This window comes from Chenopodium album, chromosome 18, assembly GCF_948465745.1.
Source record: "Chenopodium album chromosome 18, dcCheAlbu1.1, whole genome shotgun sequence".
Lineage (NCBI taxonomy): Eukaryota > Viridiplantae > Streptophyta > Magnoliopsida > Caryophyllales > Amaranthaceae > Chenopodium > Chenopodium album.
This window is the reverse complement of record NC_137851.1, coordinates 50,660,377-50,676,444: the sequence shown is the minus strand read 5'-3', so window position 1 is coordinate 50,676,444 and position 16,068 is coordinate 50,660,377. Positions and strand designations below refer to the sequence as shown.

The 16,068-nt window shown below is 40.6% G+C and overlaps 1 protein-coding gene across 1 annotated transcript; it reads left to right on the top strand.

The window, feature by feature from the left end:
* Positions 1–3,108: 3,108 nt before the first annotated feature.
* Positions 3,109–8,003, top strand: LOC145591048 (uncharacterized). Its single transcript, XM_081647437.1, has 5 exons — positions 3,109–3,279; positions 3,360–3,587; positions 3,689–3,810; positions 4,066–4,126; positions 6,380–8,003. The coding sequence occupies exons 1-5, from the start codon at positions 3,121–3,123 to the stop codon at positions 6,527–6,529; spliced, it is 720 nt and encodes a 239-aa protein (XP_081503563.1). The 5' UTR covers positions 3,109–3,120; the 3' UTR covers positions 6,530–8,003.
* Positions 8,004–16,068: the final 8,065 nt, after the last annotated feature.

The window sequence follows — 16,068 nt, the reverse complement described above, 5'->3', positions numbered from 1 at the left end:
TCTGTAAACGAACAATCCCCTTACGTCTAGCCGCTCGAATCGCCCACAAGCACGCTTGAAGCTCCACCTGAAGCGCCAACCCCGATCCTGTGGCCCTAAGGCCACCACCGAACACCTAATCCGAGTGAAGATCCCGGAAAACCCAACCTACGCCTGCCATATTATCATGAGTGTTCCAGGCCCCATCAAGTAAAAGGCAACAATCTAGGGTATCAGAATCGGACCCCTGGAGACAGCCTGTTAGTGGAGGTAAAGGAGTAACCAGATGGGAATGCTTAGTTGGAATTATGTGTTGAGAAAAGGCAGAAGCCTCTGCACCCCTAGAAACCCTGTCCGCAGCCAAGTGAAAAATCAATGTCGGAGAAACCATTGCATGGCAAAAGACCTTGTGATTACGAGATAACCAGACAACCCACATGAAGGAAATGAAATATGACAAACCACCCAAATCCTTTACATCCTTATAATCTGCAACTGTATCTGTGAACCAAACATTAAATGGTTTATTCTGCAATGAAGCTCAAGATGGCCAAAGGACCACTAACTAACTAGTCAGAAACAAACGCACAACCCCGAAATAGGTGAGAAGTTGTTTCACAATTCTGATGACAAAAAACACAGACAAAGACAGGCATCCCACGCTGATAAAGATGATTCGTTAGGGGCAAAGCGCCATGCAACAACTTCCAGACAAAAACCTTCAATTTTGGAAGAAGAGAGACCCCAAAACTGTTTCCACCATATATTAGGAGCTGGTACGCTGGCCACAGAAGCCATTGAACTACGAACCAGCAATGCATATGCCATCTTAGTGGAAAAACCTCCATCTCTAGTAAACTTCCAGTAGATGAAATCATCCATGAACTGTGGGGCCTTTCCAACAAAAGGATTCGCTGACAAGGAGTCAAACTAACGATGAATCAAGGAAGTATCCCATGCATTTGTACGCGGATTAATAATAGAAGAAACATGAGTCGACAAAGACGACTCAACAACTAGATCTTTAAACTTAACCGGGCCTTCCGAGGCCCAGTCATCCTTTAGCATTCGCACCTTGGAGCCAAAACCCACTTTCCAAGCTAGACCATTAGACAAAGCTGACATACCATCCATAAGACCACGACACCCCCAAGAAGATCTGGAAATTCCTCCCATCTGAAACGAGCTAATTAAGGATAGAGTATTTGAAAAGCAAAACCCTTGACAAGAGGAGTTGGGGGTGATGGTGGATACACCAGCATTGTTTAGCCAACAGGGCCGAATTTAACAAGGCCACACTCCGAAGGCCCAAGCCTCACATTCCTTTCGGAAGATGCAAAAGGGAAGTAGAGCGGAAAGCCAAATCCTTAGAAGTAGACGAAGACCGCCACTAGAAACAAGACAACATACCATCAATCCGATCGCAAATGGAAGCCGAAACCATAAAAATTGACAAAACATGATTGAAAGAGGCAACTAGAACCGAATTGATAATTACCAACTTAGCGGCCGCTGATAACTGCAGCGAAGCCAAATCCGAAAGACGCTTTGCAATAGAGTCCAGGAGATGACCAAACGCTCGCTGCGACCTTACTCCGCCCCATATCCACCGGGAGACCGAGGTAAGAACCCAAAGACTAATGGTGATGCTCTGTTTACATCTGGATCCGATCCGGCTTGCACACTTGACTAATGGTGAGTGGGTCTCCCAACAAGACTAATGGTGATGCTCGAACTCGAGACTTTTTTTAATTGACATCAAGTTGCTTACTACTTGAGCTTAATTCTTGTTGATAAAAAAACCTAAAAATTAATAAAGAGAAAATCCAAGTTTATTTTCTTGATAAACAACATGATTCTAATATTTCACCTCACCATTTGATAGACAATATTTGTTTAGTATGAATATAAATTTGGGCTCCTTTGTAAATCAACTATCGATTCATTTATTGTAAATAACGGTTTATTAGATTGAAATGTGTATTTGAAAGATTTATGTCTTCGCTATGTGAAATTAATAGATATATAATGAATCAAATTATTGAGATGATTAAGTTCGTCCACTTGGGTCGTCGTTATATCAAAGCTAGAGGTACTAACGATCTTTGGGCTAGTAAAATAGGCCAAAGCCTAATTGGACGGATCCTATAAGGTCATATAAAGGGCCTAGATCAAGCATAAGAGGACGAGGCCCATGATGGACCTTATCACTCTAGGTGGCCGCGCCATAAGGGTTGGTTTGGAGGGTTTTGGGCTTTCTAACCTAGTCTAATTATTATAGGATTATAAATAGACTAGGTGCTTAGGTTTTTCTATAGAACAGTTTTACTGATAAGTTGAAACCCTAATTAGCAAAGACGAAACCAAGCCTCTCAAACCTCCCTCTCTCTCACGAGTCTCTCCTCCCCTTAGGCGTCGATTGTGTGCTCGTGGTGGTGGTGTTCGTGTGGTGTCCGGTTGGCCAAGGAAGGTGGTGATCGCGGTTTTCCCTTTTACTCGACCAATCTAGCATTGGTGGACGCATGATCAAATTCCGTGGACTAAGTAGAGGAGTCACGCTTGGGGCTCTATTCTCTTCCTAATTGTCAATCGAATTGCTATGTGGAATTCATGCTTCAAAGGTAGAATTATGTGATTCTTGTGTGTTATGCATGTGATCCTGATAGTTGATTCATGTGTTTTATGCATGTGATCCTGATAGTTGACCAATCTAGCATTGGTGGACGCATGATCAAATCCCGTGGACGCATGATCCTTATTTAGGTGCGTATGAATATGATTCATGAAACTCTGCTTATAGTACCTTAAGTCCTACTGTAAGTAGCAGTAGCAGTTAGGGGAGTTAGGAGTCCATCACATTTAAAGTTTATAGACATAGGATCCGTACATAACATACTAAGAACACCCACATTTGGGGTTTGAATACTAGAGTTATCAGGGAAGGGTTAGCAGCTAGCTTCCACAGCACCTGATGCCCATCAAGCATTAGACCAGCCTGGCCTCTTTGGAGACATTTATTTTACTCTTATCACTCTTTGGAGTTTGGACTAGTAAAAAAGAGGAATTACTCCCCGAGTAAAATTGAACTCTCTTCTCAAAATGAAGCAAGTTTAAACGGTGATACAGAGCTACACCTTGAAAATGCTGGATTTCCGATTATGCGGGCGGTTTGAGGCGGCGGTGATCCTCCTCAACATCATTTGCTGCTTCTTTTTCACCGGCGGCGCCGCCAATATCGACGGTCAGTCTCCCGTAACTCGAATTGCTTTCGGATCATGCTCCAATCAAACCAATCCTCAGGTTTCTTTCTCTTTTTCTTTCCTTTTATAGATTAGTAGTACCAATTACTAGTAACACTTGGAATTTGAATTGGAATGCAGATTATATGGAATGCAATCAATGATTTCAATCCCCAGTTATTCATTTGGCTTGGTGATAATATTTATGGTGATAATAAACGCCCTTTTCGATTATTTGGTAAGCAACGCACTTTTGGGCCTTGGAAAAATCTTCCCAGATTTTATCCTTCTTCTCAACTTGAAATGCAATCTAAGTTTAACTTGGCTAAGACCCATCCTGCCTACTCTCGTCTTCGTAACCGTTCTAAGGTATATATGCTCTTCCCTTTGTCCCGAATTTATTAATATGGACTAGTTGCTTATACTATTTTGAGATGTTCGGAAAAATAGTAATTGTGCATACATGGTAGATTATTGGAACATGGGATGATCATGATTATGGATTGAATGATGCTGGTAAAGAGTTCACTGGCAAGGACATCAATCAGAGGCTGCTGCTTGATTTTTTGGATGAGCCTGTGGATAGTCCAAGGTGAATTTGTGTTTACAATTACATCATACATGTGTTTAATTGTTATTGTGGGTTTTGATTTGATGCATAATCTTTGTCACATTGTTTGCTAATTGACACAATTTATTGATTTTGACTCTCTTTTACTACGATATTTGCATGTTTTAAGTGACTCTTTTACTACCAAAACATATCATTTAATTCCTGACCTTATATTGAGTTGTAAACTTTTAATCTTATACATTTATGGTTGTTGCATCGTTTGTTTACTAACAGGAGAAAGCAAGCTGGTGTTTATACGTCCTACACTTATGGCCCTATTGGTAAGCAAATTAAGGTATGCCTTGCTTTTCCCCCTAGTAGTTGTCTAGTCTTTAAGCCAACAGACAGTGGTATTTGCATTGCGACCGTAATAAAATCTAGTTCCTCTTACCATCTATGATTAATTACCTTAACAAGAGGAGTTGTAAACTTCCCCCGCTTCCTTTGGCCACTTGGAAGCACTTCAGTTTTATTTATGTGACCTTCTTTCTCAAGTTTTTCTTTTGCTTATGAAATTGAGCTAATATGAAAGATGTTGTAAATCTAGTAATCGGCAGCCTATGCGAATTCCTTTGACTTGTGAATCTCCTTATCGTGCTCTCAAGAGATGTATAATTGTACACATATATGGACCATGGTCCTTATCATGATCATGCACTATAACCTTTGGAAGTTTTCTAATATGCTTTAACATTAAGTCCAAACAATTTGCCACACATGAATTTTAATAAAGACGTGGTCTTTGAGCCTATAGTGATTTTCCTAGAAATGTATTAAAATAGGACATTAATTAATCAAAAAATGCAATTTATTGTAAAAAGTAAGAATTATATATCTTACCCGCCTTGACAAGATTAGATGCATGTCTTTAACACCACCATTTGAATTAACTTTAGCATTTGAATTTTGTCAACCATGTCATTAAGGTTTTGGAACAAAAAGGTTGCCTACTTTTCTTATGCTCCTCCAATTTCTTATGTGTGTCTTCTACTAAATGAATTTTTTAATTGATTAAATGAAAGGTAGGGCTTACTTTCTACCTTTCATGAAGATCTAATTTTTAGGTCACTTCATCAACTTTTTTAACAACCTGGAAGGGACTGTTGTATTATAACTTAAAATCAGGGACTGTTGCGCTGCCTTATTGCTAATTTTCTTCTAAATTTGGGGCACAAGTTTCAGTGCTACTTTGTCCTCAATATTGAACTCAAAGTGCACTTGCCTTGATGGTGTGGCGCCTCCTTTAATTGTCTCACGTTTCTTCCGTATGACTCGTCGCAAAGGGACTTGTGGTAGCCAACATCCTTACTTTGGCTATAACTTTATGTGGCACAAGGAGTTGCCAACCAATTCGAAAGGACTCATTCTCTCCGCAGAAGTGTGAAGCAATAACATAATGGCACAAACACTCCTTAAATCTTTTGGTCATTGATATGCTCCGTATGATTGTAGTTGATGACCTGTCATATAGTTCTTTAAATCTGATCCCTGCATATCAAACAATGTAGTCCGACAGCGCCTAATAAACTTGGTATCACAATCACTAATGATTTCCTAAGGCATATCAAGACCAAAATACTTCAAAAAAACTTTGCTATGAATGGTACCTTTGCTGAACACGTATCATAGGCCCTGAAATAAATACATCATACATTGAAATTCAATCAATCACCATCATTACTAAACAATGCCCATTCATATTAGAAAATCGAGAAATAAAATCCTTAAAGTGACACCCATGGCTTCTCTTAAACAGACTACAGCTGGAGTAGACTGCTAGGAATTAGCTTTAGAACAGTAAGGTAATAAGCTAGGAAGAGGTAGAAAATGGCAGTCAAGGGATAGATTGTATTATCAAACAGAGTATTCACAGGGCCTTCTTTCGAGAGGAAGGTGCTCTCAAAACAACTTTCCTTAACAAATTTCTGCATGCCTTCCCCCTCACCCCCATCTCCTATTAATACCCAAAAATTAACCAGCAAACTCTAGAAGCTGCTAGCAAAAGGAATCAAAATAACAAACTCAAAAACTAACTTATTCATGAATTACTACTTTACCCTCTCCCCAAAACTGATTTCTTAACAACTTCCCTCTCCTCAATTGTTAGTATTCTTAGGCCTTCTTGCTTAAGTGAAACGGATACCAGGCTTGGGCTGATCCCTTGCATAGACCAACCTCTTTCAGATGCTCTTCTTTATTTAACCGATACCTGTGACAAGATTTACCTATGCCTCCATTTTCACCTGCCCCCTGGAATTTCAACACGTCCTTTCCCGACCAGTATGCCATTGGCACTTCTATTGTCACATACTTGTTCATCTCAACATCATCCTCAAATAGTTAGTAAGAGACATCCATTTCCTTCCTACCTGCTCACCTGGGTAGTATGCTAATATGTAACAGAGGCTAGATTTCTAAATCTGTAAAAGGGTTGCTAATTTGCTATCTTCTATTTTCAAATTTCTCATAATTAGGTGCAATTTACTTTGGCTTTGTTACTTTTCTTTCCTGTCCACTATTATGCAGTTTTTACTTTTATATTTTTCAGGTCATTCTTCTTGACACTAGATACTTTAGAGATCCTATATCAAGTGGTGGAAGTGTTTTGGGAAGCTCACAATGGGAATGGTTGGAGGAACAACTTCATGGTCCACCAACAGCCATTAGTATTATTGGCTCTTCTGTACAGGTATTGTAGAAATTTATAGACCTTTGTTAGCATATTGGTACTTCATAAAGGGACTTAATGTTTGCAAATTATGGATGAGCATTACCTATATCATATGATTTCTGATCTAATTAAGGTTTTTAATGGCATGAGGAGTCTCCATGTGCTTATGTAGTCTGTAACACCTTTATCGTGTTATGCAAAAGTGTGTATGCTCTATAATACATTACTACTACTAAGTACAGATCCCACTAGGGCTAGCCGGTTAGGAGCCTAGGAGGGTCTGGGAAGGTGAAGATGTACAGAGCCTTGATAGTGAGTAATGTAACTAGTGAATAGGTTAAATCTGTCAGATCCGCGCAAAGCATACTAACTACCAATTGCCTTTTATTTGTGTGTGTGTCTGTGGGGAGGGGGGTAAGATGTTAAATAAATTCTATCTCTAAACACAAACCAGTAGTGCCACAAGTCCATATTCCCTTTAACCATTCAATTAATATCTTTTTCATAATTTATTAATAAAATCATAGTTGGTCCCTGTATATCCCCTATATTAATACTTATACGAGTATGTTTTTATGTTACTCACTTAAATTCTCTTGAATCTTAAATATAGTATGTTCCTCCCGCATAAGAAATGCAAAAGATTAAAACTTTTTTTCCGATGATTTTAATAGTATTAAAAGGCTAGTTAGTAACTGTATGTCTAAGGAAACTAACATTCATGCTAGTTGATGTGTTCATTTTATATATATATTTATCCCCGTCCCTTGGTCGTAATTAGTAGTGTTTTTGGCTCCTACGAGCCACTTTTATTACTAATTTGTGTTTTCCAGTGCTTTGGTAGTTTTGCTTGAGTTTTGTAGGAATTTGCGTACTTGGAGCATTTTCCCGGGTTTTCCGAGGAGCATCTACAAGTATTGGAAGACCGCGACCCAGTTCGATAGCCCAAGACCGATTGGAGGGATCAAATCGGTGATTAAGGGCTCGAGTATGAAGATCCAAGGAGAAAACTCGGATTGGGCCGAGGAAAAGAGGCCCAATCGAGGTTTTGGTGGCCCAAGAGAAGCGGCCCGGACCAGGTTCTCCGCCCAAAGGCGCGCCCGGCCGGGCGGGGCGGAGCAACATCTTGAAGGGTCCCGCGCCCGGAGCACGCGCCCGACCGGGCGCGAGAAGACATCTGAGGCAAAGGAGGCGGGCCCGGTCGGGCGAGCCACTTCCCGACCGGGCTCGATAAGGCATTTGAGGAAGAAAAAAAGGCGGGCCCGGTCGGGCGGCCCCTTGCCCGACCGGGCGCGTATAGTTTTAGGTGTTTAGTGTTTTCCGTTCAGTTTTGTTTTAGCGAATAATTTTTGCTTAGTATTAATGTAATTTTATTAGGCAAGATTAGTACTTCTTCATAATTCTCTTACTCTAGTTTTTATTCTCTTCCTTCTCTCTACTCAACTTTCTCTCTCTAGACTTTTATTTTCTTTCTTGTTCCTCAACTCTATTGTAATTCCGCCGTCTTGGTACGATTTCTCTCTTAATTAATCTCAGTATTTTATTCATTCTATTTTTCTTTCATGTCTTGTTTAATTATTATGTTTTGCTTAGTTTTAATTATGTCTGAGTAGTCTTCCTTCTAGGGTTTATGCGGATCTAATAAATAATATGAAGGGGGTAATTCTATGATTGTTGATTATTAATGCTTAATTGATTTCCTATTGATTGTTTTAATGCTATGCAATTAGATTTGGCCAGGTTTAATTGTATGAGTTTAGCAACATTGATTCGAGATTCGAGAGATGAGAATTGATGTTTAGGCTTAGTTTCAATAAGCAGATTAATTTATAAATGGTTAGGTCGAGATTCGAGAGATGAGATTTAATACCGGTAAATTAATTCTGTGATTGTAATACGTAGCGAAAGCCCTTTATGATCTGATTAATTAATGCATTGATGATTGATTATTGTGTTTTACCCTGGAATATTGTTTATTAGTGAACCTATGCCCTAGGCTTTATTATTATTGATTTCTTCCTTAATTATTCTCTTTACTCATAATCTTCGTAGTATAATTTATAATCACAACAAATATTGGTTACTTTAATAATTTAGACTATATTACTTAATTAGGAGTAGAAAGACTAGTTTCCCTGTGGATTCAACCCTACTTCCCTATCTGCATAAGCTAGTGGACTTAGGTAATTATTTTTGATTAGGTGATACGACTTTAGCCTGTCAAAATTTGGCGCCGTTGCCGGGGAAACGGTTTTATTTTTATTTCTAATTGTTTTTGTAGTTTAGATTATTTTTCCCTTTTGCCTCAAAGGACATTAGTTCTTTGAGGTAGTTCTAATATCTGTCTTTTTAGTTCTTTGTTTATGCCCAGGTGTTCCAGATCAGGTTACATTCCATTCGATCCTGAGATCGAACGCTCGTTTCATAGACAGAAGAATTTTTACAGGCAGATCCTAGCAGGTTCTGGGAGTAATAATATTCCTAGAAATCCATTACCTACTTCTAGTGATTCGGAGCATTCTACTGATTCAGAACTAGAGATGGGTACACCACCACCACCTCCACCTCGCAAGCTTAGCGATTATTCGCAACCATCGCTGACGGATTTCCCACATCTTTCTCCTACACCTGATCTCGAGGGAGTCCAGTTCGAGATCAAGCCCCAGTTCATAACGATGATAGAAAGAAAGCAATTCAGTGGAGCAAAGGGTGAAGATCCTAATCTTCACATTGCAGATTTCTGTCAATACTGCAATACTATTAGGCAGAATGGGGTAACGCAGGATCAAATCAGGGAGATTCTTTTTCCCTTTTCTTTATGTGGAAAAGCTAAATTATGGTTTAATGGTTTGAATAGAGCTGCACTTGGTATTACTAACTGGGAGACTCTTGCGTTGAATTTTTATAATAAATATTACCCTGCAGAGAAAACAGCTTTATTGAGAAGCGCTATCCAGAATTTTGCCCAAGAGACAGATGAAGCATTATATGAAGCTTGGGAAAGATTCAAGGATCTGCAGAGGGAGTGTCCCCACCACAATTTGGCGAAATGGCAGTTGATTTAAGCTTTTTACAATGGTTTAGGAAATGCATTTAGGACAATTTTAGATTCCGCAGCTAGCGGTAGATTTATGAATTTAAATGTTGATGATGCAGGTCAGGTTATGATATGGCAATCCATAATTCCCAATATGGGAATGCTAGAGGTTTTGCTAACAAGGGCAAACATCATGTTGATTCAGTCACTTTATTGCAAGCCCAGCTTACTTCTATTTGTCAGAAACTAGATAATCTTACTACTAACAATCCTAATTCTGTTGCTAATGTTTCTGCTGTTTCTAATAATGCTAATGATGCTTTCTGTGAAAATTGTGGAAGTGTAGGTCATTATGAACAAGATTGCAGGAGTTCAATGGAGCAAGTTAATGCTTTTCAAACCTACAAGCAAAATAACCCATACTCCAATTCCTACAATCCTGGCTACCGGAACCATCCCTACCTATCTTACCGTAGCACCAATGTTCAAAATCCTCCACCTCCACAACAACCACAACAAGCACCCCCTCCGCAGCAGAAATATTACCACCCTCATGCTAACCAGAAACCCCCTACTACATCTTCTGACCCTGCTTTATCAGAAATTAGGGCAATGCTGACCAGTATACAAAAACATATGGAGAGCAGAGACCAACAGATTGACTTTATTATAGCCCATAATAAAGTCATGGACACCCAAATTGCCCAATTGTCCTCTACCCTTCAATCTCGTCAGCAGGGAGCTTTACCAGCGCAGGGAATTCAACCTACGGATCATGCTAATGCAATCACCCTAAGGAGTGGTTCACACTACGATGGGCCCCTGATGCCCAAAGAGGATGAACCTGAATTAACTAATATTGCTAATCCTGATTCCGTTGTACCAATTTCCCCTGCAGGGCTGCAGGGTAAAATTCCTGATGCTAATATTTTTGATGATTCATTGCAGGGTACAACCTCAGGGAAGGATGCACCCCAGGAGGAGAGTAGGGAAGCACCACCAGTTATCAAATTACCATTCCCTAATCGCCAACTAAAGACTAAGTTGGACAAGCAGTTTGGTAAGTTTCTGGAGGTTGTTAAAAATTTGCAGGTAACGGTCCCTTTTACTGAACTTATTACACAGGTTCCTGCATATGCTAAATTTATGAAAGATATTTTGACTAGGAAGAGGGCCTTTAATGAGGTAGAAACTGTAGCTTTTACTGAGGAGTGTAGTGCATTGTTACAAAATAAATCTCCTCCTAAATTAAAGGATCCTGGTAGTTTTTCTATCCCTTGTCATATTGGTAATGTCTTCATAGATAAAGCATTATGTGATTTGGGTGCTTCTGTTAGTGTAATGCCATCGTCTATTTGTTCTAAATTGAATATGGGTGAATTAAAAATTACTAATATTACTTTGCAAATGGCAGACCGTTCTGTTAAATATCCCCTAGGTATTTTAGAGGACGTCCCTGTTAGAGTTGGTAAATTTTTCATCCCTGTTGATTTTGTTGTTTTAGACATGGCTGAGGATACACAAATACCCATTATATTAGGTAGGCCTTTTCTCCATACTGCAGGAGCCATTATAGATGTTAAAAATGGTAAACTAACCCTATCTGTCGGTGATGATAATATTACTTTTAATTTAGGGAAGGTTTTAAAAGGTCCTATGCTAGAGGAAAACTGTTGTTTGATTGATGTTATTGATATAATGGATGATATTTGTGAGAATAGCTTGACACAGATTCTTGCAAGGGATCCCTTGGAAGAAATACTTTGTGGTAATTTGTCTGCAGGTGATGCGAGTGTCTGGAGCAAGGAGGTGGACATTATTGAGAAAGCTCTTGCCATAGAAGAACTTGATGACAAAGAAAATAAGAAGGTAGTAAAATTAGTTCAGGAATCGAAACCTGTAGAGGTAAAGAAACCTGAACTAAAACCTCTCCCTTCTCATTTAAAGTATGTTTTTCTTGATGAGCAGGAAATGCACCCTGTGATCATTAGTACTGCACTTGATGACCCACAAACTTCCCAACTTCTAGAGGTTCTCCGAACCCATAAAAGAGCAATAGGGTACAGTATTGATGATCTCAAGGGTATAAGCCCAGATTTTTGTATGCACAGGATACACCTAGAGGACAACTACAAGCCCTGCATTCAACCCCAGAGGAGGTTGAATCCCAATATGCAAGAGGTGGTCAAGAAAGAGGTTATGAAATTACTTGATGCAGGTATTATCTATCCTATTTCTGACTCCAAATGGGTAAGTCCTGTACAGGTGGTTCCTAAGAAGGGTGGGATGACAGTGATTAAAAATGATAAAAACGAATTAATTCCCACTAGAACTGTTACAGGGTGGCGTATGTGCATTGATTATCGTAGATTAAATGTCGCCACTAAAAAGGACCATTTCCCTCTCCCCTTTATTGATCAAATGCTTGAGAGGTTAGCTAACCATAAGTTCTTTTGCTATCTGGATGGGTATTCAGGATTTTTCCAAATTCCGATCCACCCTGAAGATCAGGAAAAGACTACATTTACATGCCCTTATGGCACTTTTGCATATCGTAGAATGCCTTTTGGTTTATGTAATGCACCTGCTACTTTTCAACGTTGCATGATGAGCATTTTTCTGATTTCATAGAGTCTATCATGGAAGTCTTTATGGATGATTTTATTGTCTATGGTTCTTCATTTGATTCATGTCTAATTAATTTAGCTAAAATCCTTAACAGATGTGAAGAATGCAACTTGGTCTTAAATTGGGAGAAATGTCACTTTATGGTGACAGAGGGAGTAGTCTTAGGTCACATTGTATCTGATAAGGGCATACAGGTAGACAAAGCTAAAATTTCAGTGATTGAGCAATTACCCCCCCCCCCAGTTAATGTTAAGGGAGTTAGGAGTTTCTTGGGTCATGCGGGGTTTTATCGCCGTTTTATCAAAGATTTTTCTAAAATTGCTAAACCACTGACTCAGCTTTTGCTTAAGGATGCCCCTTTTGTTTTTACTGACGAGTGTCTTGAGTCTTTCAACAGGATTAAGCAGGCTTTGATTTCGGCACCCATCATATGTTCTCCCGATTGGAATCTTCCTTTCGAGATCATGTGTGATGCAAGCGATTTTGCTCTAGGAGCCGTGCTTGGACAGAGGAAGGACAAAGTTTTACATGCTATCTACTATGCTAGTAAAACTTTGGATGAGACTCAAGTCAATTATGCCACCACGGAGAAGGAGTTTTTAGCTGTCATTTATGCTTTAGAAAAATTTAGATCATATCTAGTTGGTTCTAAAGTTATTGTTTTTACTGACCATGCAGCTTTAAAGTACTTGATAGCCAAAGCTGAATCAAAGCCTAGGCAACTCCGGTGGGTTCTCTTACTCCAGGACTTCAACATTGAAATAAGGGACAAAAAGGGAGCAGAGAACGTTGTGGCAGATCACTTGTCGCGAATCAGGTATGATGAGGGTAAGGATTTTCTCCCTATAGATGATTTATTCCCTGATGACAACCTGTATGCAGTTGTAGAGCAACACCCCTGGTACGCCGATTTTGCAAATTATTTAGTGGGTGGTACTCTACCTCTTGACTTGTCCTACCAACAAAAAAAGAAATTCCTGTATGATGTTAAACATTATTTTTGGGATGATCCTTTTTTGTTTCGTGAGTGTGCAGATGGACTATTTCGCAGGTGTGTCCCCGAATGAGAGGTACATGGTATTCTCACTAGCTGCCACACTTCACCTTATGGAGGACATCATGGTCCCTCTAAAACAGTGGCCAAGATAAACGAGTCAGGATTCTATTGGCCCACCATGTTCAAAGATGCTAACATTTTTGCCCAGGCTTGTGACTCTTGCCAGAGGACTGGCAACATCTCGCGGCGGCATGAGATGCCTCAAACTGGGATTTTGGAAGTTGAAATTTTTGACGTTTGGGGTGTTGACTACATGGGACCGTTCCCTTCTTCTAGAGGGAACCGTTATATACTAGTCGCCGTAGATTATGTATCCAAGTGGGTAGAAGCCATTGCCACTCCTACCAATGATGCCAAGGTGGTCCATAGGCTTTTCAAGAAAACTATTATTCCTAGATTTGGAGTGCCTAGAGCCATAATCAGTGACGGAGGATCCCACTTTCATGAGCGGAAGTTAGATACCCTCCTAAAGAAGTATGGTGTTTACCATAGGACAGGGCTAGCCTACCATCCCCAAACTAGTGGCCAAGTCGAAGTGTCTAATCGCGAGATTAAGGTCATCTTAGAGAAGGTGGTAGCAAAATCTAGGAAAGATTGGAGCGATAAGTTGGATGACACCCTTTGGGCATATAGAACCGCATTTAAGACCCCTATAGGTACCACTCCCTATAGACTTGTGTATGGTAAAACATGTCATCTTCCGGTGGAGTTAGAGTACAAGGCATTTTGGGCTATTAAGGAGCTCAATTTGGATGCTAAGCTAGCGGGAGAAAAAGAGGCTTCTACAACTTAACCAACTTGACGAGTTTAGGTTGATGGCCTATGATAGTGCGCGAGTCTACAAGGAGAAGACTAGGAGATGGCACGACAAAATGATCCTTCCGAGAGAATTCAAAGAGGGTGATAAGGTGTTGTTATTTAACTCTAGGCTTAAACTGTTCCCAGGAAAGTTGAAGTCAAGGTGGTCGGGTCCTTTCACTGTAAAAAGGGCCAACAAGTTCGGTTCTGTAGAGCTGTTTAATGAGCATGGTAATGAGTTCAAGGTAAATGGTCAGAGGCTTAAGATTTATCATGACGGGGCTACGATTGGTGCAGTTGAACTACTACACCTGACTAGCTCCAGCTCGCCTTGAGAATACTATGGTAAGAAGGTCGTGCGGGACCTAGATAAACCAGCGCTTTGCGGGAGGCAACCCGTATTTTACTTGTTTTCATTTTTGTTTTTCTTCTTTTTCTTATGAGAGGAGAGAGGAGGGAATTTAATGAGTTTTATGAGTTTTTGGTACAGATTACAGGAAAAGGGTTAGTGAAAATTCGAAGAAAGTTAGGTCGACTAACTTTGCTCTCGGGCCCGGTAGGGCGGAGCGTTGCCCGACCGGGCGCGAGAGTAAGGGTTGGAAATGCTTGAAATTGGCCCGACCGGGCAAGAGAACGCCCGGCCGGGCGCGAGAGTTGACGTATACGGACTTTAAATTGGCCCGACCGGGCGGAATGGTGCCCGACCGGGCGCGAGAAGGAGATCAAAACTTGAAGAAATTGGCCCGACCGGGCGGTGAGGCGCCCGACCGGGCGCGAGAAAGGGGTAGATTTTTTGTGGAGATCGCCCGATCGGGCGAAATGGCGCCCGACCGGGCGCGAGCAAACGACGCATCAGAAAGTCAAGGTCGCCTGACCGGGCCCCATTCCGCCCGGCCGGGCGCGACATCACTCCCCCCCTCACCCGTCTTCTTTCTTCTTCTCCTTTCCTTCTTTCTTTCTTTCTTTCTTCATTCCTTTTTCACTCTCCTTCATTTTATCTCTCTAAAACTCAAATTTCCTCTAACTTCTCTCTAAGATTTCTCCTTCATTTTTCACCCAAATCCAAGACTTTTTTACATATTCTTACTCCTCTCTTCATCCTCTACATTCCTATATCAAAATTTTACATTTTCCACAAAAATAAATTTTCGACCACCACTTCCAATGGCGGCAAAGAGGGCCAGAAACTTTCTCGGGGGGAGTTCAAGCGGGTCATCCCAACAATATGACCCGGCTCTTCAACTTGCTCAGTGGCCGACGATCAAGATCGCGACGCCGGAGCAACGGGAAAAGCTCGAGGTGCTCTACGGACGCGAGGTAATCCCCTCACGGTGGTTACACCGTCCCACTTTAGAAGCTTTAGGTATTTATGGCTTTGTTAAGAGATTTTTGAACGATATTGGTATGCGTAAATTTGTAAATATGCATTATTCGACTTATCGTGAATTAACTTGTGAATTCTTATCTTCCCTTGTTATTCAAAACCATAAAAGTGGTCCAAAACTAATTTTTAGGCTTAATAATAAAAACATCACTCTCTTTTTTGTGGAATTTTGTAAATTGTTTGAACTGGAACCGGAATTAAATAGACAATGGAATGTTGAGTTTAAAATGGAGGATGTGTATTTAGCTTTGACTGGTATTCCTCATGTTTCTGCACAACATGCTAGTGCTAGGCCTATCCACCACCCCGTCCCTAAAATGTGGCAAAGATTTGCCGGTGTATGTTTCCTAGGTAGGAATGAACCCCATAACTGTCAGACCAATGAACTAGCTGTAATTGGCCATTACATGTTTGGGTATGAGAAATTGAACATAGCCCGGTATATCATCCACCACCTAGGTAGGCATGCTACGGCCAGCAACCACCACACTACCCCCATCCGTCTTGGTGGCTTTATCACTAGGATAGCCATCAAGAAGGCCGGTTTTGTAGAGAGTGGACCCCACCGGATGACTAACATGGGACCCGACACCTACATGACCTCTAGGTACCTTGAGGAGCTTGGGTGGTTGCGGGTAGACGAGAATCAGGTCACCCATTGG